We start from the raw sequence: 25,569 nt of genomic DNA on the forward strand, positions 1-25,569 counted from the left end.
TCCATGGCAAGAACATCCTTCCTCAGATAAGGCGACCAAAACTGCACACAATACTCAAGATGGGGTCTCACCAAGGCCCTGTACAACTGCAGCAAGACATCCTTTTTCCTGTACTCAAAGCCTCTCGCTACGAAGGCCAACATACCATTTGCCTTAACCGCCTGCTGCACCTGCATGCTTACCTTCAGTGACTGGTGCACAAGGACACCCAGGTCTCGTTGCACTTCCCCTTCTCCCAATCTATTGCCATTCAGATAATAATCTGCCTTCCTGTTTTTGCCACCAAAGTGGATAACCTCACATTTATCCACGTTATATTGCATCTGCCATGCTTCCGCCCAATCACCCAACCTGTCCAAATCATCCTGGAGTTTCTCGGCATCCTCCTCACAGTACACACGTCCACCCAGCTTTGTGTCGTCTGCAAATTTGGAGATATTACATCTAGTTCCCTCGTCTAGATCATTAATATATATTGTGAATAGCTGGGGTCCAAGGACTGATCCCTGCGGTACCCCACTAGTCACTGCCTGCCACTCGGAAAAAGACCCGTTTATTCCAACTCTGCTTTCTGTCTGCCAACCAGTTTTCTATCCAAGTCAATACCTTGCCCCCAATCCCACGTGCCTTAACTTTACACGTTAACCTCTTATGCGGGACCTTATCAAAAGCCTTCTGAAAGTCCAAATATACCACATCCACTGGTTCTCCCTTATCTATTTTACCAGTTACATCGTCAAAAAATTCCAGTAGATTAGTCAAGTGCGATTTACCTTTTGTAAATCCATGTTGACTTTGTCCGATGTGTTTTCCAAGTGCTCTGCTATTACATCCTTTATAATGGACTCTAGCATTTCCCCCACTACCGATGTCAGGCTTACCGGTTTGTAATTCCCCATTTTCTCCCTACCACCTTTTTTGAAGGAGGACTAATATGGAAAGACAGTGAACTATAAATGGCACGATTTTGAAAAGTGTTGATGAGCAGAGAGACCTTGGTGTCCTTATACACAAAGCCTTAAAGGTGGCAGGGCAAGTTGTTAAGGTGGCTAAAAAAGTGTAAGGGTTACTTGGGCTTATAAACAGGAGCAGAGAATATAAAAACAAAGAGATCACGCTAGAACTTTATAAATCACTGGTTGGGCCTCAGCTGGAGTATTGTGGACAGTTCTGGGCCCCACACTTCAGGAAAGATGTAAAGGCCTTAGAAAGGGGACAGAGGAGGTTTACCAGGATGTTACCAGGGATGAGGGGCTTTAGTTATGAGGTTGGAAAAGTTCAGATGTTCTCCCTGGAACAGAGAAGGTTAAGAGGTGACCTAATAGAGGTTTTCAAGATGTTGGGAGGTGTCGAGAAAAACAATTCCCTCTGGTGAGTGGGTCAATAACCAGAGGTCCCAGATTTAAAATCATTGGAAAAGATCTCGAGGGGAGATGAGGAGAAATGTTGTCACTGAGTTGTGGGGATCGGGAACGCTCGACCTGAAACGGTGGAGGAAGCTGATTCCATCAATAATGTTAAAGGGAGTTGGACGGTCCTGGAGGAGGAGGAACTCACAGGGTTACCGACAGAAGGCGGGGACGTGGGACTGAGCACGACGGCTCTTTCAAAGAGCCAGCACAGGCTCGACGGGCCGAATGGCCTTCTCCTGTGGTGTAAGTTTCGATGATTCCATGAACGACAACCTGTAAGCTATTAAAAAGGAAACTCACCCGTCGTGCTTTGCTCTGGTATCGGACCGCTTTTTTAGTCTCTTCTTTCGCCCGCTCGATATATTCAGTAGCATTCACCACATTTGTCTCTATGTTATTAATCATTTCACCCTTTTAAAAAAAAATGGAAAAAAGTCAGTTTAAGCAACGTTGTAAAATATATCTTGCAGTGTTTCCACTATTTGTTCTTCGCCCGTCGCTGTATTCTCGACCTGACATCCGTCATACACACTCTTTTTCTGCTTCATCTTACTCTCTATCTCTTTCATCATCCAGGGAGCTCTGACTTTAGTTGCCCTACCTTTCCCCCTAGTGGAAATGTACCCTAACTATTTCCTCTTTAAAGGCAGCACATTGTTCCACTACAGTTTTGCCTGCCAATCTTTGATTCCAGTTTACCCAGGCCAGATCCGTTCTAATCCCACTGAAATTGGCCTTCCTCCAATTAACTATTTTTACTCTAGATTGCTCCCTGTCCTTTTCCATAGCTAATCTAAACCTTATGATACTATGATCACTGTTCCCGAAATGTTCACCTACTGACACTTACTCCACTTGACCTACCTCATTCCCCAGAACCAGATCCATAGAAACATAGAAGATAGGAGCAGGAGTAGGCCATTCGGCCCCTCGAGCCCGCTCCGCCATTCAATGCGATCATGGCTGATCATCCAAATTCAGTATCCTGTCCCTGCTTTCTCCCCATATCCCTTGATCCCTTTAGCCTTAAGAAATATATCCAACTTCTTGAATATATTTAATGAACTGGCCTCCACTGCCCTCTGTGGCAGAGAATTCCACAGGTTCACCACTCTCTGGGTGAAGAAATTCCTCCTCATCTCTGTCCTAAATGGCCTACCCCTTATCCTTAGACTGTGACCCCTGGTTCTGGACTCCCCGACCATCGGGAACATCCTTCCTGCATCTAGTCTGTCCAGTCCTGTCAGAATTTTATAAGTTTCAATGAGATCCCCTCTCATTCTTCTAAACTCCAGCGAGTACAAGCCCAATCGATCCAATCTCTCCTCATAAGTCATACCTGCCATCCCAGGTATCAGCCTGGTGAATCTTCGCTGAACTCCTTCCATGGCAAGAACATCCTTCCTCAGATAAGGCGACCAAAACTGCACACAATACTGAAGGTGTGGTCTCACCAAGGCCCTGTACAACTGCAGCAAGACATCCTTGTTCCTGTACTCAAACCCTCTCGCTACGAAGGCCAACATGCCATTTGCCTTCTTAACCGCCTGCTGCACCTGCATGCTTACCTTCAGCGACTGGTGCACAAGGACACCCAATCTATTGCCATTCAGATAATAATCTGCCTTCCTGTTTTTGCCACCAAAGTGGATAACCTCACATTTATCCACATTATATTGCATCTGCTATGCTTTTGCCCAATCACCCAACCTGTCCAAATCATCCTGGAGTTTCTCGGCATCCTCCTCACAGCACACACGCCCACCCAGCTTTGTGTCATCTGCAAATTTGGAGATATTACATCTAGTTCCCTTGTCTAGATCATTAATATATATTGTGAATAGCTGGGGCCCAAGGACCGATCCCTGCGGTACCCCACTAGTCACTGCCTGCCACTCGGAAAGAGACCTGTTTATTCCAACTCTTTGCTTTCTGTCTGCCAACCAGTTCTCTATCCAAGTCAATACCTTGCCCCCAATCCCATGTGCCTTAACTTTACACGCTAATCTCTTATGCGGGAGCTTATCAAAAGCCTTCTGAAAGTCCAAATACACCAGATCCACTGGTTCTCCCTTATCTATTTTACCAGTTACATCGTCAAAAAATTCCAGTAGATTAGTCAAGCACGATTTACCTTTTGTAAATCCATGTTGACTTTGTCCGATCCTGTCACTGTTTTCCAAGTGCTCTGCTATTACATCTTTTACAATGGACTCTAGCATTTTCCCCACTACCGATGTCAGGCTTACCGGTCTGTAATTCCCCGTTTTCTCTCGACCACCTTTTTTTAATGCCTCCTCCCTCGTCGGGCCAGAAACATACTGATCAAAAAAGTTCTCCTGAACACACTTCAGAAATTCTTCCCCCTCTCTGCCCTTTATGCTATTACTATTCCAGTCTATATTAGGATAATTGAAGTCCCCCATTATCACAAGATGTGAGTGAACAACAAATGGTAGTGAAGCTGAATTAACAGGCACAGGAATAAAAATATTGTTTAGTGTCGTTGGCAAAGATATATATTTTAGACTTAATATGCCAGAGCACAAAACAAATTGTGTACCTTATTCTGAGCTGCATAAAAATTACTGTACTGAAAACAGAACAATCCTAATTCAGAGCACAATGATTTTTTCCCCCCAAAATCATTGCTGCAATTTCAGGTTTGAAAATAAATTGCAATTTTTAATCCTGTGCGTGTTCGCCTGCGTTGGGTGGAAGCTCCGTCCAAAATGGATGTCAACGTACTGCACAAATATCACAGTAAAACATGCCCATTGATGAAATGGATGGCATCATGCGTGCTTGGTGGTTACCTGTGTTACTGCCCATCAGCAGCAATTAGCAAAGCAAAAAAAAGAAAAATCTCATTTATATATTACACCTCAACAAAAATATTCAGGGAGCTCAGGCTGACAACTCCGTTCCATCGCAGACATCTGTGCAACATCCTCTCGAAATTCTTTTGATAGAAGGCAGTTGGAAAATTGGTACTGATGTAGGAAGCATTTTAGACAGTGTAACTGGACAGGTCCAGGGCATGAGCTGCACACCAAACTTAAATTTACACGAGAAATTGTGTTAACATTTAAGAAAAAGAATAACTTCAATTAGTCGATCCGGTGTGATGTTGCACACATGCCAGTGAAGACTCTGTGATCTTCTGTTGAAGGTTTAGAAGGCAGGGATAATCCAACTAGGACACACAGACGGGGAACCATTTAAAAAAGTCATATTCTGCCTTCATTTTTATATTTCCTTTATAAATTCCCACGCCACATCCATAAAGGGACTGTCTGTGTAAACTTGTTACTGTAATTGCACCCTGCCTCACAGTGTTAAAACTTGACAGGGTGTGTAGAAAGATGCTATTTTTAAAAAAGGAAAATGGGGGGAAAGGCAAGAGGATTGAATCCAAAGGGGAGAGAATTGAAGCTGCATCAAAAAAAAAAAAAAAAAAAAATCTTCATTCTGATCTTCTAACCTTTTATATGAGCTTCATTTTGGTATCGGTGCTTTGAAGTAAAACCTATAGTTCCCCAAACATTTCAGAAGCAGACTTGCACATGACAGTGTTGCAATAGACACAGAAATACCACATACTGGCCGTAGGGGAAACTGCAAGAGGCCAGCTTTCACTGCTTTGCCGCAAGTGTGACCCCAAGCTTCTGGCTGCTTGCCACTTTAATTCTCCATCCCACTCTGACCTCTGTGCTCTCCGTCGCCCACACTGTTCCAATGAAGGTCAACACAAGCTCCCTCACCTCTTTTTCCGGTACATTGATGACTGTATCGGTGCCGTTTCCTGCTCTTGCCCTGAACTAGATAATTTCATTCACTTTGCTTCCAATTTCCACCCTTCCCTCACCTTCACATGGTCTATCTCCGACTCTTCCCTTCCCTTCCTCGACTTCTCCGTCCCCATCTCTGGGGATAGGTTATTGACAAACATTCACTATAAGCCCACGGACTCCCACAGCTACCTGGACTACACTTCCTCCCACCCCACTCCCTGTAAGGACTCTACTCCATTCTCCCAGTTTCTCAATCTCTGCCGCATCTGCTCTGACGATGCCACCTTCCATACCAGTGCTTCTGACATGTCTTCCTTTTTCCTCAACCGAGGATTCCCCTCTACTGTGGTTGACACGGCCCTTGACCGTGTCCGTTCTACCTCTCGCACTTCTGCCCTCACCCCTCCCCCCCTTCCTGGAACCACGATAGAGTTCCCCTTGTCCTCACCTTTCACCCCACCAGCCTCCACATTCAACGGATCATCCTTCGCCATTTCCGCCACCTCCAGTGTGATCCCACCACCAAACGCATCTTCCCCTCCCCTCCCCTTTCAGCATTCCGTAGGAACCGCTCCCTCCACGACACCCTAGTCCGCTCCTCTATCACCCCCAGCACCCCTTCCCCTTCGCCCGGCACCTTCCCGTGCAAGCGCAGGAGATGCAACACTTGCCCTTATACCTCCCCACTTCCCACTGTCCTGGGCCCCAAACACCCCTTCCAGGTGAAACAGCGATTTACTTGTACTTCTTGCAATTTAGTATACTGTATTCGCTGCTCACAATGCGGTCTCCTCTACATTGGGGAGAACAAACGCAGATTGGGTGACCGGTTTGCGGAACATCTCCGTTCAGTCCGTGGGGAGCCCGAGCTTCTGGTCGCCTGTCACTTTAATTCTCCGCTCCACTCCCACTCGGACCTCACCATCCTCGGCCTCTTGCATTGTTCCACGGAAGTTTGAGGAACAGCACCTCATCTTTCGATTAGGCACTTTACAGCCTTCTGGACTCAACATAGAGCTCAACAATTTCAGATCATAGCCTCGGCCCCTGTCATATATACATTTTTTATCCACACTTTTGTTCTGTGCTTCTCTCCCACAGGGCAGCTGTCCTTCATTCTGCCAGCGCAATTTACACTTCATCTAGAGCCATCCTTTGTTTCTTAACCTGTCCCATTACCATCTCCTTTTGCCTTGAATATCTCTTAATGTCTCTCAAGGTTTCTTAACCTCTCCTGCCTTCTATCCCATCACAGACCTTCCCTTTTGTTCTTTCACCCCCTCCCCCCTTTCCCAGCCCCTACACTTGCTTAAAAATCTGTTCATTTCCTGCCTTTTTCCAGTTCTGACGAAGGGTCATCGAGCTGAAATGTTAACTCGGTTTCTCTCTCCACAGATGCTGCCTGTTTCCAGCATTTTCTGTTTGTATTGCTCATATTTGTTTGTTAACCTTTGCTCCGTACAGGACGAGCTCCCAATATGTTGCGGCTCAGCTTTCCTTAGGACTCCGATGAATGTGGGCTAATCCTTATGCAGCCCATCAATGAAGACTCGGAGCTTTGAGGCTCGCGGGGACGGTGAGTGGTGTTTGTTTCCATGGTTACCGTCTCCAGTGCTACTACTGTGAATGGCTGATGTAGATGTACAGCAACGACTAAAATTCTACATTTAGGTGGTTAAGCCAGATAATTGGGTCAGGAGTCGCGAAGTGTGTCGTGGTGATGCATTGAAACATAGACATAGAAGATAGGAGCAGGAGTAGGCCATTCGGCCCCTCAAGCCTGCTCCGCCATTCAATGAGATCATGGCTGATCATCCAAACTCAGTACCCTGTCCCTGCCTTCTCCCCATATCCCTTGATCCCTTTAGCCTTAAGAAATATATCTAACTCCCTCTTGAATATATTCAATGAATTGGCCTCAACTGCCTTCTGTGGTAGAGAATTCCACAGGTTCACCACTCTCTGGGTGAAGAAATTCCTCCTCATCTCTGTCCTAAATGGCTTACCCCTTATCCTTAGACGGTGACCCCTGGTTCTGGACTCCCCCGCCATCAGGAACATCCTTCCTGCATCTAGTCTGTCTAGTCCTGTTAGAATTGTATAAGTTTCAATGAGATCCCCTCTCATTCTTCTAAACTCCAGCGAGTATAAGCCCAATCAACCCAATCTCCTCTCATACGTCATTCCTGCCATCCCAGGTATCAGTCTGGTGAATCTTCGCTGCACTCCCTCCATGGCAAGAACATCCTTCCTCAGATAAGGCAACCAAAACTGCACACAATACTCCAGGTGTGGTCTCACCAAGGCCCTGTACAACTGTAGCAAGACATCCTTGTTCCTGTACTCGAACCCTCTCGCTACGAAGGCCAACATACCATTTGCCTTCTTAACCGCCTGCTGCATCTGCGATGCCTCCTCCGTATTTGTGAATGGGGCATTGAGTTGTTGGGCCGGATATTCCGACCCCCACAGGTGTGTACACACCCATAGGGGCCTCGCAAGTGCCGGTTTCAGGTATGCGAGGTGCATGCACTAAAACCCGGCACTTCCGATCCATCAAGAATCCTATTGACAGATCATCCACCTGCCTGGGAGAAGGGCCTCCACAGGTGGAGAGTTCCGCTTTCTGCACAACCTCCGCCCGCTGAAAACCTTTAAAAATCTTACGCCTGGTAAAAGCCTGCGTGAGGCCTACTTTTACCAGCATAAGAGTTTAAAACATTTTTAAAATTCCACTCATTTATAATTTTAAAATACTTTTAAAAAAGGTAAGTTTATTTTTAGCCCTGTAAAATACTTACTATTTTTTTCAAAAAATTTAATTAAATATTTTAAACAAATTTTATGTAATTTTAAATATGCAATTAAAAGATGTATTTAATGTTTAACTGTTTTTAAGTACTCCCCATTCATACTTTTGACAGATCTATGCGTAAAGACCTGTCAAAGTATGAAGGGGGCTCCCTTCTTCCATTGGTTCCACATGGTCCACGTGATCCCAGGATCGCTGGTGAACCACCTGCGCCCCGGGATACCTGGGCCTCTGTGTGCGCACCCACCTGGAGAGGCCCAGGATCGCAAGTCTCGGAACCTACGGAGCCAGCAGGTAAGTGCGTAGATTTTTCCCGATCGAAGGCATCCGCCCGCAGGAAGCCTCCGATCGGAAATTCAGGGCCGTTATATGTTCCGTGGTCTGTTCTGGGGGACCACAGCCGCACACTGGAGAGTTTTTAATTCTCCGTCTGTGCATCTAGTATCTGCATCTGCCGTGGTTTGTGTGGCTGTGCTTTAGGGTTGCCCATAAGCTTTGCGGAATCACCGTCAAAATTACCGTTTAAATCAACATTCAAGCACTGTGTGCGTCAAGGCATCGAATATACCTCCACTCTTCAATGTCCAGGCACTGAACCAGCCCAAACAACCAAAACAGGCCGAATAAAAAAAATAAAATCAGTAATCCTACAGGTGCAGCAGGCGGTTAAGACGGCAAATGGCATGCTGGCTTTCATAGCGAGAGGATTCAAGTACAGGAGCAAGGATGTCTTGCTACAGTTGTACAGGGCCTTGGTGAGACGACACCTTGAGTATTGTGTGCAGTTTTGGTTGCCTTATCTGAGGAAGGATGTTCTTGCCATGGAGGGAGTGCAGCAAAGATTCACCAGACTGATACCTGGGATGGCAGGAATGACGTATGAGGAGAGATTGGGTCGATTGGGCTTATACTCGCTGGAGTTTAGAAGAATGAGAGGGGATCTCATTGAAACTTATAAAATTCTAACAGGACTAGACAGACTAGGTACAGGAAGGATGTTCCCAATGGTGGGGGAGTCCAGAACCAGGGGTCACAGCCTAAGGATAAGGGGTGAGCCATTTAGGATTGAGATGAGGAGGAATTTCTTCACCCAGAGAGTGGTGAACCTGTGGAATTCTCTACCACACAAGGCAGTTGAGGCCAATTCATTAAATATATTCAAGAAGGAGTTAGATATATTTCTTACGGCTAAAGGGATCAAGGGATATGGGGAGAAGGCAGGGACAGGGTACTGAATTTGGATGATCAGCCATGATCTCATTAAATGGCGGAGCAGGCTCGAGGGGCCGAATGGCCTACTCCTGCTCCTATCTTCTATGTTTCTCACCCAAACTAAAAGAACGTGTTAGTATTCAGCTCGACGCAGAAACCAGCGTAACGTGAAAACAAAAACGCCCGTCAGCAAACAGCTCTTTACAAAGAGTTAATTGCTCGCTCTGCTCTCACTTGAGTGCCACCTGCACCAAATGATTCAATTGTACTCCACAACGCGCACCGTGTGCACTTACTCACTTTACGAACTGTGGAAATAACTTTGGAATTTAACACTCAATTTTAAACACAGACATCAAAAGTCCGCAGACTTTTTAGGTACTTCACCTGCTGTTCGACTAACATCGCCATGTCCACAAACATGTCGTGCAACCCTCGTATGCTTGCTTCCAGTTTGATGATGTCTTTGTGCCGTGACTCAATCTCATTAAGAGCTTGTCGGGTGATCTGAGTGTCTGATATGATCTGTAAAGAAATGGATCAAGAAGCTGATTGCTGCAATCTTTGGGGATTCTAACTAGTTGCTTCCTTCTGGGGCTCTAGGTTTAAAAGGTCAATAGGCTGGTCCAGCAACCCACTTTAAAGGGCAGTGAGGAACCAAACAACTCTTTGCTCTTCCACCATTCAACTGGGTCACCTGGGAAGTCAGCCGCAGCTTGGTCAGAGGATGAGGACAAGGGAAGAATTCGCATTTATATAATGCGTGATGTCCAAAAGCAATTTACAGCCAATGTTGGTTACATAGAATTTACAGCACAGAAACAGGCCATTCGGCACAACAGGGTCGTGCCGGTGTTTCTGCTCCACACGAGCTTCCTCCCACCCCTCTTCATCTCACCGCATCGGCATATCCTTCTATTCCCTTCTCCCTCATGTGTTTATCGAGCTTCCCCTAAATGTATCTGTACTATTCGCCTCTACCACTCCCTGTGGTGGCAAGTTCCACATTCTCACCACTCTCTGGGTGAAGAAGTTTCTCCTGAATTCCCGATTTGATTTATTAGTGACTATCTTATATTGATGGCCCCTAGTTCTGGTCTCCCCCACAAGTGGAAACATCTTCTCCACATCTACCCTATCAAACCCTTTAAAGACCTCGATCAGGTCACCCCTCAGCTTCTCTTTTCTAGAGAAAAGAGCCCCAGCCTGTCCAGTCTTTCCCAATAGTTATAACCTCTCAGTTCTAGTATCATCCTTGCAAATCTTTTTTGCACCTTCTCCAGTGCCTCTATATTCTTTTTATAATATGGAAACCACAACTGCGCACAGTGCTCCAACTGTGGTCTAACCAAGGTTCTATACAAGTTTATCATTTCTTTGCTCTTCAATTCTATCCCTCTAGAAATGAACCCGTGCTTGGTTTGCTTTTTATGGTCTTATTAACCTGCGTCGCTACTTTCAGTGATCTGTAGCCCCAGATCCCGCTGTTCCTCTACCCCATTTAGACACTTATTTTCCAAGGAGTATGTGGCCTCCTTATTCCTCCTACCAAAGATTGAGGGAAGAATGTTGTTTAGTAAACCGGGGCGAATGCTCCTGCTTCTCTTCCAGTAGTGCCGTGGGATCTTTTTCATTCACCTGAGGGGGCAGACGGGGCCTCAGGTTAACATCTCATCCGAAAGGTGGCACCTCCGGCAGTGCAGCGCTCCCTCAGCGTCAGCCTGGATTACATGCTCAAGGACGGGAGCAGGCTCCAGTGGAGCATAAATGCCGGCATGGACTGGTTGGGCCGAATGGCCTGTCTCCATGGTGTATATTCTATGCAAGTCTCTTGAGTGGGGCTTGAACCCATGACCTTCTGACTCAAAGGCGAGAGTGCTGCCCACGGCGGAAGGGAGAGGAGAAGAGAGGGCGATGTCACGCCTATAGACCCATAGCCTATCGTTCCGTGGCAGTGTGTTGGAGCACCACATTTGCTCATACTTCAAATAAATTAAATTAAAATCAGGCAAATTCCATGTTTGCTTACATCAGATGTGAAAATAGATGGGTTGCCACTTTCCAACATCTCTTCCAGCTCATTGTCCGTCGTTGTCTTCCCAGCTGTCAAAGTAAAGTGGATACGATGAATTCAATCATTCCTGACCCTCAACAATTCATTTTCCACTCTGAATCACAGGGTTACAAAGCTACATAAATGGATTTTAAAAAGCAACATATCAGAACGGAATATCTGAAATCTAAATCGGAAGCCGTGTTCCCTCCTCTTTCAGATATTTTGATCATCTTTCAAAACAATGATGAACCTCCTCTAATGAATTCAGCACAGCAAGACTGAGACACATCCGATATGGAAGCCCAAAACACACAACTGATTTGGCTAAATCTGTTATCATGAGACACTGCATGGAACAGGAGGACAAGAGTGTGTCTGCAGGGAAAGCTATTTTTGTATGGCTGGCTTTTAAATCACACCTCCATTGCCCTTTGGAGAACAGATGTTTGATTTTCTGCTGTTGCCATTTACATCTCCTCTCGACCCATCTTTTGTTTCTTCACTTGTCCCATCATCCCTTCTGTCATTTAATCAAGCCTGCCCTCCACCCCATCACAGACCTTCCCCTTTTGTTCTTTCCCTGTCTCTGTACTTGTTTAAACACTGTTACATCTCCAATTTCTTCCAGTTCTGACGAAAGATCATTGACCTGAAACGTTAACTCTGTTTCTCTCTCCACAGATGCTGCCTGACCTGCTGAGTGTTCCCAGCATTTTGTGTTTATTTCAGATTTCGTTTTTGTTAAAGTTAGTTACAGATCTCAGTTGGATTAGCCATTCACCGCCAGATCTGGCTGGACCACATAAAGCATTATCGGGTCCTGCTCTCGTCTGCCAAAACTGCTCACTATTCCAGAATCATTCTGGAATGTAAAGATAAACCCCGGCTTCTATTCTGCACTGCTACCCACCTTCGTAAACCCCTCTCCCCTGTCTCCTCCACCCCCTCTCCCGTCTCCTCCACCCCCTCTCCCCTGTCTCCTCCACCCCCTCTCCCCTGTCTCCTCCACCAAGTGAGAGACCATCCGTTCAGCTGCCTCTGCCACTTCCCTTCCTTCCCCATGCCCACTGGACCAAACTTCCTCTAAGGTTCCCCCCTGCCCTAGCCTTGAACTCACATCTTTCTCCAGTTTCTCGCTGAACTCCCCTCATGACCTCTCCGTGCTCATCTTGTCCATGAGACTCACCCCCTGCTCCCTCGACCCTATTCCCACCAAACTGCTGACCACCCATCTTCCTTTATTGGCTCCCACGTTAGTTGACATTGTTAATGGTTCTCTCTCCTCAGGTACTGTCCCCCTCTCCCTCAAATCTGCCATCATCACCCTGCTCCTCAAAAAACCAACCCTTGATCCCTCCATCCTTGCAAACTATCGCCCCAACTCCCCTTTCCCGCAACTCCATGTTTGAATCCCTCCAATCAGGTTTCCGCTCCTGCCACAGTACCACAACAGCTCTCATCAAAGTCAGAAATTACATCTTTTGTGATTGTGACAAAGGTAAACTCTCCCTCCTCGTCCTTCTTCACTTGTCTGCAGCCTTTGACACGGTTGACCACTCCATCCTTCTCCAACACCTCTCCACTGTCGTCCAGCTGGGTGGGACTGCACTCGCCTGGTTCCATTCTTAACTATCTAATCGTAGCCAGAGAATCATCTGAAATGGCTTCTCTTCCCGCTCCCGCATCGTTACCTCTGGTGTCCCCCAAGGATCTATCCTTGGCCCCCTCCTATTTCTCATCTACATGTTGCCCCTTGGTGACATCATCCGAAAACACAGCGTCAGTTTCCACATGTAGAGCTGGGTGTCGTCAGCGTACCTCACTACCTCTTCTCTTGACCCCTCCACGGTCTCTAGATTGTCTGACTGCTTGTCCGATGAGCAGAAATTTTCTCCAATTAAATATTGGAAAGAGTGAAGCCATTGTTTTCGGTCCCCGCCACAAACTCCGTTCCCTAGACACTGACTCCATCCCTCTCCCTAACATCTGTCTGAGGCTGAACCACACTGTTTGCAACCTTGGTGTCATATTTGACCCTGAAATGAGCTTCCGACCACGTAACTAAGATGGCCTATTTCCACCTTCGTAACATCACCCATCTCCGGCCTTGCCTCAGCTCATCCGCTGCTGAAACCCTCATCCATGCCTTTGTTACCTCTAAACTTGACTAACCCAACGCACTCCTGGCCAGCCTCCCACGTTCTACCCTACGTAAGCCTGAGGTCATCCAAAACTTGGCTGCCTGTGTCCTAACTCGCACCAAGTCCCGTTCACCCATCTCCCCTGTGCTCGCTGACCTACATTGGCTCCCGGTTAAGCAACGCCTCGATTTCAAAGTTCTCATCCTTGTTTTCAAATCCCTCCATAGCCTCGCCCCTTCCTATCTCTAATCTCCTTCAGATATCTGCGCTCCTCTAATTCTGCCCTCTAGAGCATCCCTGATTATAATCGTTCCACCATTGGCGGCCGTGCCTTATGTTGCCTTGGCCTAAGCTCTGGAATTCCCTGCCTAAACCTCTCCGCCTCTCTTTCCTCCTTTAAGACACCTCTTAAAACCTACCCCTTTGACCAAGCTTTTGGTGTTCTGCCCTAATTTCTCCTTATGTGGCTCGGTGTCAAATTTTTTGTCTTATAATACTCCTTGGGACGTTTCACCATATTAAAGGCACTATATAAATACAAGTTGTTGTTGTTGGATGCCAGACAGCAATCTCTCGCGAATGAAACTCGAAGACGTCACTCATTCAGCTTTAGATTTGCGAAGCTGAGATACCACATGGGGTAATTTTTATCTTCACCATTTGGGGCGGAATGGTTTCTCCCTGTCCCTACATTCCTATTTCCTCTGTACACAATTAGACAACTAAAGAATGTGTGGACCACACTGAATTCGCGGAAGCGGTGAGGATTCTCTTTTATACTGTAAAAGCAATAGTCTATTTGGCCACATTGGGGTCTCTGTCACAGTTCACCACAGACAGGTTGTAACTGTTCTTCCAAGGCACCGAATCTGATGCATACAAACACTGTGTAGCTCGACCGGACTACACACACACCTACACACACACCTACACACGTACGTGATGCATTCATTTACCAGACGAGTGGTCAATGCCCAATAAATCTGTTCTAATGCACCAACATGCTCGCTGCTGCGTTCGCAGACTCTCGATGCTTTTTTGTACAAGCATTTTCTGATGCTAGGAAAGTTTCCGTTACTATGAAACATTGGCCAACTAATATCTGATCAATTAAAATACCCAAGAAAAGCATTTTCCTACAATAAATTCCCTTAAAAAACATTTTCAATTCCATTTAATCCAGAACACCCAAAGAATTGCTGTTTTGCTGTAGCATATTTTAATAGCTCAAGGGACAGGAAGGAACTGGAGGATGAAAACATTTAGAGTTAAGTAACTGACAGTTGGATAGGTCAAACGAGTTACGGAAAGCCTGACTTCACACATTCCTCATCGGATGAGATCACTGACTCCGTACAATGAGTTAGGAATTATTTCAATAAACGACGGTCGTCGATGCGAACGTTCAATTGTTTCATTCTCTCTCGAGTACAGTTTGTCAAAGGATTTCAGAATCGCATGTTAAATACCCACTGTCCACAACAACCGCATGTCAGAAGACTCGGAATGTGTGAAAGCTAATTGTCCTGTTGGAGTTTGTGAGCTAGTCGATGGGGCGATTCCATGATGTAATCTAGGTGTGTCCATTAAAAAAACACAAACCCAGCACAGACCAGCAAATGGAGAAGCAATATTATGTTTGTAAATATCATGTTAAGTCTAAAAATCATGTGAATAATCCATAGCCTCGCCCCTCCCTATCTCTGTAATCTCCTCCAGCCCACAACTCCCCGCAATCTCTGCGTTCCTCCAATTCTGGCCTCATGCGCTTCCACGATTTCCTTCGCTCCACCACTGGCGGCCGTGCCTTCAGTTGCCTGGGCCCTAAGCTCTGGAATTCCCTCCCTAAACCCCTCTGCCTCTCCCTCCTTTAAGTTGCTCCTTAAAACCGACCTCTTTGACCAAGCTTTTGGTCACCTGTCCCTAATATCTCCTGTGGCTCGGTGTCAAATTTTGTTTGATAATGCCACCATGAATCGCTTTGGAACGTTTTTACTACATTAAACTTAGACGGGGCCTCGGTTTAACGTCACATCCGAAAGACGGCATCTCCGACAGTGCAGCACACCCTCAGTACTGCCCCTCCCACAGTGCAGCGCTCCCTCAGTACTGCCCGTCCGACAGTGCGGCGCTCCCTCAGTACTGCCCCTCCGACAGTGCGGCGCTCCCTCAGTACTGCCACTCCCACAGCGCAGCGCTCCCTCAGTAGTGCCCGTCCGACAGTGCGGCGCTCCCTCAGTGCCGCCCCTCCGGCAGTGCGGCGCACCCTCAGTACTGCCCCTCCGACAGTGCGGGGCTCCCTCAGTGCCGCCCCTCCGACAGTGCGGGGCTCCCTCAGTGCCGCCCCTCCGACAGTGCGGCGCTCCCTCAGTACTGCCCCTCCGGCAGTGCGGCGCTCCCTCAGTAGTGCCTGTCCGACAGTACGGCGCTCCCTCAGTGCCGCCCCTCTGGCAGTGCGGCGCTCCCTCAGTACTGTCCCTCCGGCAGTGCGGCACTCCCTCAGTACTGCCCCTCCCACAGGGCAGCGCTCCCTCAGTACTGCCCCTCCGACAGTGCGGCGCTCCCTCAGTACTGCCCCTCCGACAGTGCAGCGCTCCCTCAGTACTGCCCCTCCGACAGTGCGGCGCTCCCTCAGTACTGCCCCTCCGACAGTGCGGCGCTCCCTCAGTACTGCCCCTCCGACAGTGCGGCGCTCCCTCAGTACTGCCCCTCCGACAGTGCAGCGCTCCCTCAGTACTGCCCCTCCGACAGTGCAGCGCTCCCTCAGTACTGCCCCTCCGACAGTGCAGCGCTCCCTCAGTACTGCCCCTCCGACAGTGCAGCGCTCCCTCAGTACTGCCCCTCCGACAGTGCGGCACTCCATTTTTGTGCTCAACTCTCTGGAGTGGGACTGGAACCCACGACCTTCTGACCCAGAGGCGAGGGTGTTGCCCAGTGAGCCACGGCGGACACAATTACTAAACCTAGTTCCAGACAATGAAAAATTGACGTGGAGGATTACTGAAATTTACTATCATCCGTCATTTGTTCTCCAACATTATGAACAATTCTCCCTGCAGTAGTCATCTGTCGAAAGGAAGGACAGCATGTTGGCTTAGCGCTCACGTAGAGGTTGGGCCATCTTTCTCTGCACCAACTCCACACTAACATTTTAACCTGTAAGTTAGCATGTGTGGAGCGAGCCTGCAATTTCTATTGGAGCTCAGCTGTTGGAAATCTCTCCCCGAGTGGCAATGCAAGCTGTAACGAAGCAATGAAATCATTTACCCAACATGTTCAAACATTAGTACAGCACAGGAGGCCATTCGGCCCATCGAGTCTGCGCCAGCTCTTTCGAAGAGCAATCCAGTCAGTCCCACTCCCCCGCTCTTTCCCAATATCCCTGAAATTTTTTCTCCTTCAAGTATTTATCCAATTCCCTTTTGAAGACTACTATTGAATCTTCCTCCACCGCCCTATCAGGCAGCGCGTTCCAAATCCTAACCACTCGCTGCGTATAAAGTTTTTCCTCCTGTCGCCTCTGGTTCTTTCGCCAATCACCTTAAATCTGTGCCTTTGGTTATCGACCCTTCACCCACTGGAAACAGTTTCTCTTTATTTACGTTATCTGAACCCTTCGTGATTTTAAACATAATCAAATCTCCTCTTAGCCTTCTCTGCTCCATGGAGAACAATCCCAGCTTCTCCAGGTAACTGTAATGCCTCACCCCTGGGCAATTCTATTAGTGAATTTTTGGGTTATCTTGTCTCCTTGGCAACCAAATGCCTTCAGGACAACCTTTCCATTTAAACTCTGTGATACACGGCACTGTAATGTCGAGTAGGAAACTACTGGCCGCAGGTTATTCCAAGACCAAGCTTCATGTTGGCTCAAACAGCTTGTTTATCTTCGCAGGGTATCAGCTCATTGCACCTGGAATTTCACAGAAATCATCATCCCAGAGCTCAAAAGGGAACAGTGGCACTGTGGTTCTGTTACTGGGCTAGTAATCCAGAGGCCTGGACTAATGATCCGGAGACACAAGTTCAAATCCCACCACAGCAGCTGGGGAATTTAAATTCAGTTAATTAAATAAATCTGGAATGAAAAGCTAGTATCAGTAATGGTGACCACGAAACTACCGGATTATTGTAAAATCCCATCCGGCTCACTAATGTCCTTTAGGGAAGGAAATCTGCCGTCCTTACTCGGTCTGGCCTATCTGTGACTCCAGACCCACAGTAACGCGGTTGGCTCTTAACTGCCCTCTGAAATGGCGGCTCAGTTGTTTAGGGACGAGCAATAAATGCTGCCCTTGCCAGAGGCACCCACATCACATGAACGAATAAAACAAAACACACTGGGGCTTCTACAATTGTCGGTGTCATCGACGGTGCTATGAAGCGGCCCTTGATAAGCTGCTCACTGATGCTCAGTTTGGGTTCCGCCAAGACCACTTGGCTCCTGACCTCATTACAGCCTTGGTCCAAACATGGACAAAAGAGCTGAATTCCAGAGCTGAGGTGATAGTGACTGCCCTTGACATTTAGGCAGAATTTGACCGAGTGTGGCATCAAGGAGCCCTAGTAAAACTGAAGTCAATGGGAATCGGGGAGAAAACTCTCCACTGGCTGGAGTCATACCTAGCACAAAGGAAGGTGGTGGTTGGAGGTCAATCATCACAGCCCCAGGACATCGCTGCAGGAGTTTCTCAGGGCAGTGTCCTAGGCCCAACCATCTTCAGCTGCTTCATCAATGATCTTCCTTCCAACAGAAGGTCAGAAATGGGGATGTTCGCTGATGACGGCAGTGTTCAGTGCCATTCGTAACTCCTCAGATAATGAAGCAATCCATGCCCACATGCAGCAAGACCTGGACAACATTCAGGCTTGGTCTGATAAGTGGCAGGTAACATTCGCGCCACACAGGTGCCAGGCAATGACTATCTCCAACAAGCGAGCGTCTAACCACCACCCCTTGACATTCAACGACATTACCATCGCCGAATCCCCCACCATCAATAACGTGGGGGTCACCATTGACCAGAAACTTAACTGGACCAGCCACATAAATTCTGTGGCAACAAGAGCAGGTCAGAGGCTGGGTATTCTGCAGCGAGTGTCTCACCTCCTGACTCCCCAAAGCCTTTCCACCATCTACAAGGCACAAGTCAGGAGTGTGATGGAATACTCTCCATTGCCTGGATGAGTGCTGTTCCAACAACACTCAAGAAGCTCGACACCATCCAAGACAAAGCAGCTCGCTTGATTGGTACTCCATCCACCACCTTAAACATTCACTCCCTCCACCACCGGCGCACCGTGGCTGCAGTGTGTTCCATCTACAAGATGCACTGCAGCAACTCGCCAAGACTTCTTTGGCAGCACCTCCCAAACCCACGACCTCTTCCACCTAGAAGGACAAGGGCAGCAGGTGCATGGGAACATCATCACCTCCAAGTCACACACCATCCTGACTTGGAAGTATATCGCCAGTCCTTCATCGTCACTGGGTAAAAATCCTGGAACTCCCTCCCTAACAGCACTGTGGGAGTACCTTCACCACACGGACTGCAGCGGTTCAAGAAGGTGGCTCACCACCACCACCTCAAGGGCAATTAGGGATGGGCAATAAATGCCGGCCTTGCCAGCGACGCCCACATCCCATGAACGAATAAAAAAAAAATTAGAGTCTCTGCCAGAGCCTGGGATTTAAAAAAATAGAATGAGTCTTTGATTCTCTTCCGAAAAAGGAAAAAAAGTCAGGAAGAATATTCCATTGCAGTGAGAGAGGACTGATGCCATGGCTTTCCGAATGCAATGAATTCTTCAAATTACTGATGACTATTCGTGAAGATTACACTTAAAACTGCAGGAAGCTGCTGTCAATACTTGTGGCACTTTTCCTGTTCCACCTTTTCCCCACACACTGTAATCTTTGTAATCATACAATGTTATGAAAAACACAGCAGAATGTGATGACCAGTTAAGTTTGTGGGGACTGGTATTAAATTTTAAACAAAATCATAATACTGCTAGCCTTTCTCCTTAGCCATTTATCGAGCATAATCCTCACAGCCAAATTTGACAACTTCTCCAAATTAATAAGTATTTTATGAAACATAGGAAACCTTAACAGGAGTCGGCCATTCAGCCCCTCGAGCTTGTTCTGTTTAATTAGCGCATGGGGGCTGATCTGTATCTGAACTCCATTTACCCACCCTGGTAACCCTCGCTACCCTTATCCAACAAAAACCCATCGATCTCGGACTTGAAAATTTCAACTGACCCCCAGCATCCACAGCCTTTTGGGGGAGAGGTTTGCAGAATTCCACAACCCTGTGTGAGAGAAACTGCAGCTTAATTTCATTCTGAATGGCCGAGCTCTAATTTTAAGGTTATGTCCTTGTTCTGGACTCCTCCCACCTGAGGAAATAGTTTCTCTCGATCGACCCCATTCGAATCCCTTTATCATTTTAAACACCCCGATTAGATCCCCTCTCAACCTTCTCTGCTCCAGGGAGTACAAGCCTTGTTTATGCAATCTGTCCACGTAATTTAACTCTTTCTGGTGGATCTGTGCTGTGCCCCTTTCCAAGGCCAGTATATCTTGCCGGAGATGCGGTGCCTAGAACTGAATGCAGTGCGCCGGATGGGTTCTGACTGAGGCATCTGTACAACCGGAGCATAACTTCCATATTTTTGAATTCCAACATCACACAAAAGCTTCATCAAACATGTGGTTCAGGTTTAATATAATTGCAAAATACTGCAGATGCTGGAAATCTGAAACAACAACAGAAAATGCTGGAAATACTCAGCAGGCCAGGCAGCATCCGTGCTGCCTGGCCTGTTGGTTCAGGTTTAATTTGTGTTCAGTCCCATTATTTGCAATACATTAAATCTAGTTGTCATATTTAAGAGGAGATTCAGAAAACCAAGGTCTTATCATGTCAGTCTGGGGTTTTCATTACACTTTGTCGCTGTAACGAACCGACGTCTCACTAAGAGTCACTCACTGATCTCAAGCTGCCGCTGAATTCGTCCTTTGCTGCGATCCCTGAATAAGATCTGAATCTCGTTGTACTCGGTCATCACATTCGCAAACTTTCGGGACAGAGTCGAGTGCTGAAATTTAAAGGAGGAAAATGTTTTAACGGAAGCAAAGACATTGATCTCAGGCCCACCCTTACTAATGGGTTTGTATGTAATACAGAGACCTTTGAATGGTCATTTGAAACCAATGTCTAGTCCAGGACACCAAGCTTGAACAACTCGAGATACACGCAACACTGATTTAAACTTTATACAAGGTCCCTGAATCCCACAAACATTAAACCTTGGGCACACCCAGCTCCTGTTCCATTACCACATCAGGTATAATTACAATATACTAAATTACATCCCAGAAAGTGCTTTCAAAACCTGCATAACTGATTATTTTCCGGTATGTTGCAATTGTTCCCAACGTTTGCTGTGTGAATGTGCGCACATGTGTGAGCAAGCTTGTGTTTTTTTTAATAAAAGTTATTCAGAGAAATGTTTAGAACAGTCCAGACTGCTGGAACACGTGCAGCTTCCAGTGGTGACTCTAAACCCGTTACATTTCTACACGCAGAACAGTTCTCTTTCCTGAAGCATCCTACCTGGATTGACAACTCTATTACCACTATGGACCTTGCCCAACTTGGTCTCTCCCTCCTCTCCTATTTCACCAATGGGTTAACATCTCTCTCTCCTCCAGGGGAATAGCAGAGTCTGGAAATTTTTGAGGATGTAACTGGTAAAATAGATAAGGGAGAACCAGTGGATGTGGTGTATTTGGACTTTCAGAAGGCTTTCGATAAGGTCCCACATAAGAGATTAGCGTGTAAAGTTAAGGCACATGGGATTGGGGGCAAGGTATTGACTTGGATAACGAACTGGTTGGCAGACAGAAAGCAAAGAGTTGGAATAAACGGCTCTTTTTCCAAGTGGCAGGCAGTGACTAGTGGGGTACCGCAGGGATCGGTCCTTGGACCCCAGCTATTCACAATATATATTAATGATCTAGACAAGGGAACTAGATGTAATATCTCCAAATTTGCAGACGACACAAAGCTGGGTGGGCGTGTGTGCTGTGAGGAGGATGCCGAGAAACTCCAGGATGATTTGGACAGGTTGGGTGATTGGGCAGAAGCATGGCAGATGCAATATAATGTGGATAAATGTGGGGTTATCCACTTTGGTGGCAAAATCAGGAAGGCAGATTATTATCTGAATGGCAATAGATTGGGCGAAGGGGAAGTGCAACGAGACCTGGGTGTCCTTGTGCACCAGTCGCTGAAGGTAAGCATGCAGGTGCAGCAGGCGGTTAAAGAAGGCAAATGGTATGTTGGCCTTCGTAGCGAGAGGGTTTGAGTACAGGAACAAGGATGTCTTGCTGCAGTTGTACAGGGCCTTGGTGAGACCACACCTTGAGTATTGTGTGCAGTTTTGGTCGCCTTATCTGAGGAAGGATGTTCTTGCCATGGAAGGAGTTCAGCGAAGATTCACCAGGCTGATACCTGGGATGGCAGGAATGACGTATGAGGAGAGATTGGGTCGATTGGGCTTGTACTCGCTGGAGTTTAGATGAATGAGAGGGGATCTCATTGAAACTTATAAAATTCTGACAGGACTGGACAGACTAGATGCAGGAAGGATGTTCCCGATCGTCAGGAAGTCCAGAACCAGGGGTCACAGTCTAAGGATAAGAGGTAAGCCATTTAGGACAGAAATGAGGAGGAATTTCTTCACCCAGAGAGTGGTGAACTTGTGGAATTCTCTACCACAGAAGGCAGTAGAGGCCAATTCATTAAATATATTCAAGAAGGAGTTGGATATATTTCTTAAGGCTAAAGGGATCAAGGGGTATGGGGAGAAAGCAGGGACCGGGTACTGAATTTGGATGATCAGCCATGATCGCATTGAATGGCGGAGCAGGCTCAAGGGGCCGAATGGCCTACTCCGGCTCCTATCTTCTATGTTTCTATGTCTGTCACAAGCTTCACAGGCCCCTGGGACCACTGAACTCTATGACCTAGCATGACCCCTGGATGGTCAGACTTGTCCACATTTAGCTACTTACTGATGGGCCAGAGGCCAGTTTGGATTTTGAAAAAAGACAACCAATCCTAGACACTTCACAAAAATAAATAACCTGAAGACCAAAGACAAGTGTTTGTGCAGCATATATCTCCCATTCATATAATTTATATAAATTCAATTCCTCTTGCACCTTAAAGTGAGTGGAATATTGTATTGGTCACAGCAAGGTGCAGTTTATAAGATTAGCAAATACAATCTTAGTTGATCAGAAGCAGCAACTCCCGTTGAGAAACTATGAAGTCCCATTATCAAGACTCTCTCCACCTTCCCATTTACCTGCTCCAGCACCAAGTAGTTTTTACACTGTTGCAATCAATACCCTTATTTCTCTGATCTTTCAATATCATTTCGATGGGCACTCTCTCTAATCCCACATCGTCACCCAGAATACGCGTTCAATGATACCTCCCAATAACCCGTTGGCTGTGTGTGCACGTGGAGGGAGTGTGCCAGCAGGCTATTTGACTGTGGGCGCATCACAGCCGCACCTAATTCCTTTGTCATCCAATCGCCATATGTAATCAGGAGAGGGAATCCTGACTGATTTCCCCTTTCCCATTCCTAACACAGAGCCAGTGAGGCCAACTGGAGCAGCCCTCGCGCTAGCCCAGCTCAAGAACAGCTAACTCAGCAGAGAGGAGGAATCAAACCAGGGATACAAACTGGAATGTCTTATTATTGGGTGGCAGATTCTGAGTTGATGGATCTACTCGCAGTCACACGAGAACATGTCTGCACTAGAAATGGCAGCAAGAAGTCCAAACTTCTTCTTAAACTCTACTTTCATCAGTTTAAAGATATCTTCACAAACATGTACTATTGAAATGGTTGCAAACTAAGTGCCGTGCAAACTTGCACTTTAATAAAGTGACTTAGTCAAGTCTTAATATTCAATGAACAGTAGTTTCCTCACATTGTCTAAATGAAATGTAACCAGGAATTACCGGCTTGCATGTCCAGGATTCCTGCCCCTTTCACTGAGGCATGCAAATAAGTCAAACCACCATTTTACAGGTTGCTACGCCACTTAGAACAACATGAGCATGGTACTGTACCTGAGTTTTTCGTATTCTTAAATCTACTAAACCTTGGTTCTCATCGTCTTCATCTTTAATGCTTTGTTCTATAACTACAATTAAAATAAAAGGCAAGGATCATTGTTTAGCATCAAGCAAAATAAGGACAAGTGACGTCCAAGCTACATGTTCACGTGCGGTTTGACAGGATTTGGACAAAATATACAAGTGGGCAGAACAATGGCAGATTTAATACAGACAAGTGTAAAGTACTAGGCGGCAGAAAGAAAAATGGGCAATAATCGTACTTTATGAATGGGGCTGGAGCCCATGAATGGTGCTGGAATAGCCATGGTTGATGGAGACTCGATATATCAATATATCCAACCAATGTAAGGCAGCAACCAACAAAGCCAATAGAAATAAAAACAGAAAATGCTGGAAATACTCAGCATCTGTGGAGAGAAACAGAGGTAACGTTCCAGGTCGATGACCCTTCGTCAGAACTGGTGTTGAACCACAGAGCCATAAGAGTGGGATTCAATTGGAGGAGGTCATGTTCAAACTGTCCAGTGCTCTGGGCAGACCTCACCTCGAGTACTATGCCCAGTTCTGGTCACCGCAATTTAAGCGAGACTCATTGGAGGCAGTACAGGGACAAGCCACAAATCTGATCTCTAACCTTGGAGGTCTCAGCTATGGAGAGATTGGATAAACTTCGGGTTTTTCATCTTGATAGATGTCCGACAGCTGACTTTATAGAGGTATACAAGATTGTTAATAGTATCGGAAACATAAATCCAGATTATTAAGGCTGCGTGTGGGACAGGGGACTATAGGCTCAAATTAGTAAAAGGCAAATTTAGGACTGATATTAGGAATTTTTTCTTCACACACAGAAGAGTGAAGAAAGTGGAGCACCTTTAAAGGCATAATACTGAGCATGCAGGATAAGTATCAAACAAAATAAACTCAAGACTAAAATGTGACCTAAACTGGATTAACAAATGAAAAACATGATAAACAGGAAAACTGACCTCATGTCCAGATGAGAGAAAGGGGAAGGGGCTGACTGGGGTGAACGAAAAGAAATTTTAAAAGGATGTTCAGAGGGTCAGGGGCCTAGAAACAAAAGCGCTGTAGCTGAGACTAAATACAACAGTGACAATCCTTTCAGTACAACAGTGAGAGGGCAGTCAGAGACAAGGTGAAAACAGAATAAAGATGGAGGACAAGCACAAGATATTTAATATTCTGAATGATCAAGCAATCACAAGGAAAGACTTGAATGACACACCCTCCCCTAAACAGATATAGCATCAATATAAAGGAGATGGAAGTGTTAGACAGGCTAGAAGGATGCAAAACAAAATACACCAGGGTTAGATACCGTACATCCCAGAGTGGTGAGTGCGGCATTGACTTTTATGAGGGGCGCGGGATGCTGGGGAGGCAACAGTAGATTGGAAACAGGCTAACAAGGTCCACGTTCAAAAAGAGGGATGAAACAGACAGTCAACAACAGACCCAATAGTCTCCATGCAGAATAAATGGAATTGATGATCAGGAGGCAACCCGAGGGTTATCTGAATAATAACATGGTAAACAGTAGCCGACGTGGATTCAGGAGGGAGATCACGGCTGACCAACCTCTTCGAGGAAGCAATATCCTCAATGCAAAGTCCTACGATATAATGCACTTCGACTTCCAAAGGGCTTTTGACAAACATTCCTTGCGAAAGGTCATTTAATCAAACCCAAAGCTGTGGGGAATTCAGGGATTAGGTGCTTCTGAATAGACAAATGAATATGGGCAGAATGGTCTTCCTCACCTCTAACTATCTGGTGAACTGGGAATCGGATTGTTTTGACAGCTTATGACAGGATCTTAACCATGAATAAAGCTTCAATCTGTTACCAAGATTACATGAAGACAGCTTTTTAGAAACAGAACATTAAGGACAATTGAAACGACTCAAGAAAAAAAACAACGCTTACTACAATGCCAAATATCAAAT

The 25,569-nt window shown here is 46.4% G+C and overlaps 1 protein-coding gene across 3 annotated transcripts in view; it reads right to left on the reverse strand.

The window, feature by feature from the left end:
- The window catches only part of LOC147103523 (syntaxin-2-like), a 94,383-nt gene that overhangs the window by 37,517 nt on the left and 31,297 nt on the right, over window positions 1–25,569 (reverse strand). For all 3 annotated transcript variants that reach the window (XM_086011891.1, XM_086011893.1, XM_086011892.1), the window contains exons 5-9: window positions 23,591–23,664; window positions 20,426–20,534; window positions 11,260–11,333; window positions 9,618–9,755; window positions 1,713–1,823 (exon numbers count right to left, since the gene is read on the reverse strand). In XM_086011891.1, coding sequence (XP_085868017.1) covers window positions 1,713–1,823; window positions 9,618–9,755; window positions 11,260–11,333; window positions 20,426–20,534; window positions 23,591–23,664 — 506 coding nt within the window. The remainder of the gene's footprint in view (window positions 1–1,712; window positions 1,824–9,617; window positions 9,756–11,259; window positions 11,334–20,425; window positions 20,535–23,590; window positions 23,665–25,569) is intronic.

The sequence above is a fragment of the Somniosus microcephalus genome, chromosome 19, assembly GCF_052327205.1.
Source record: "Somniosus microcephalus isolate GS21.2 chromosome 19, FLI_Smic_1.0, whole genome shotgun sequence".
Classification (NCBI taxonomy): domain Eukaryota; kingdom Metazoa; phylum Chordata; class Chondrichthyes; order Squaliformes; family Somniosidae; genus Somniosus; species Somniosus microcephalus.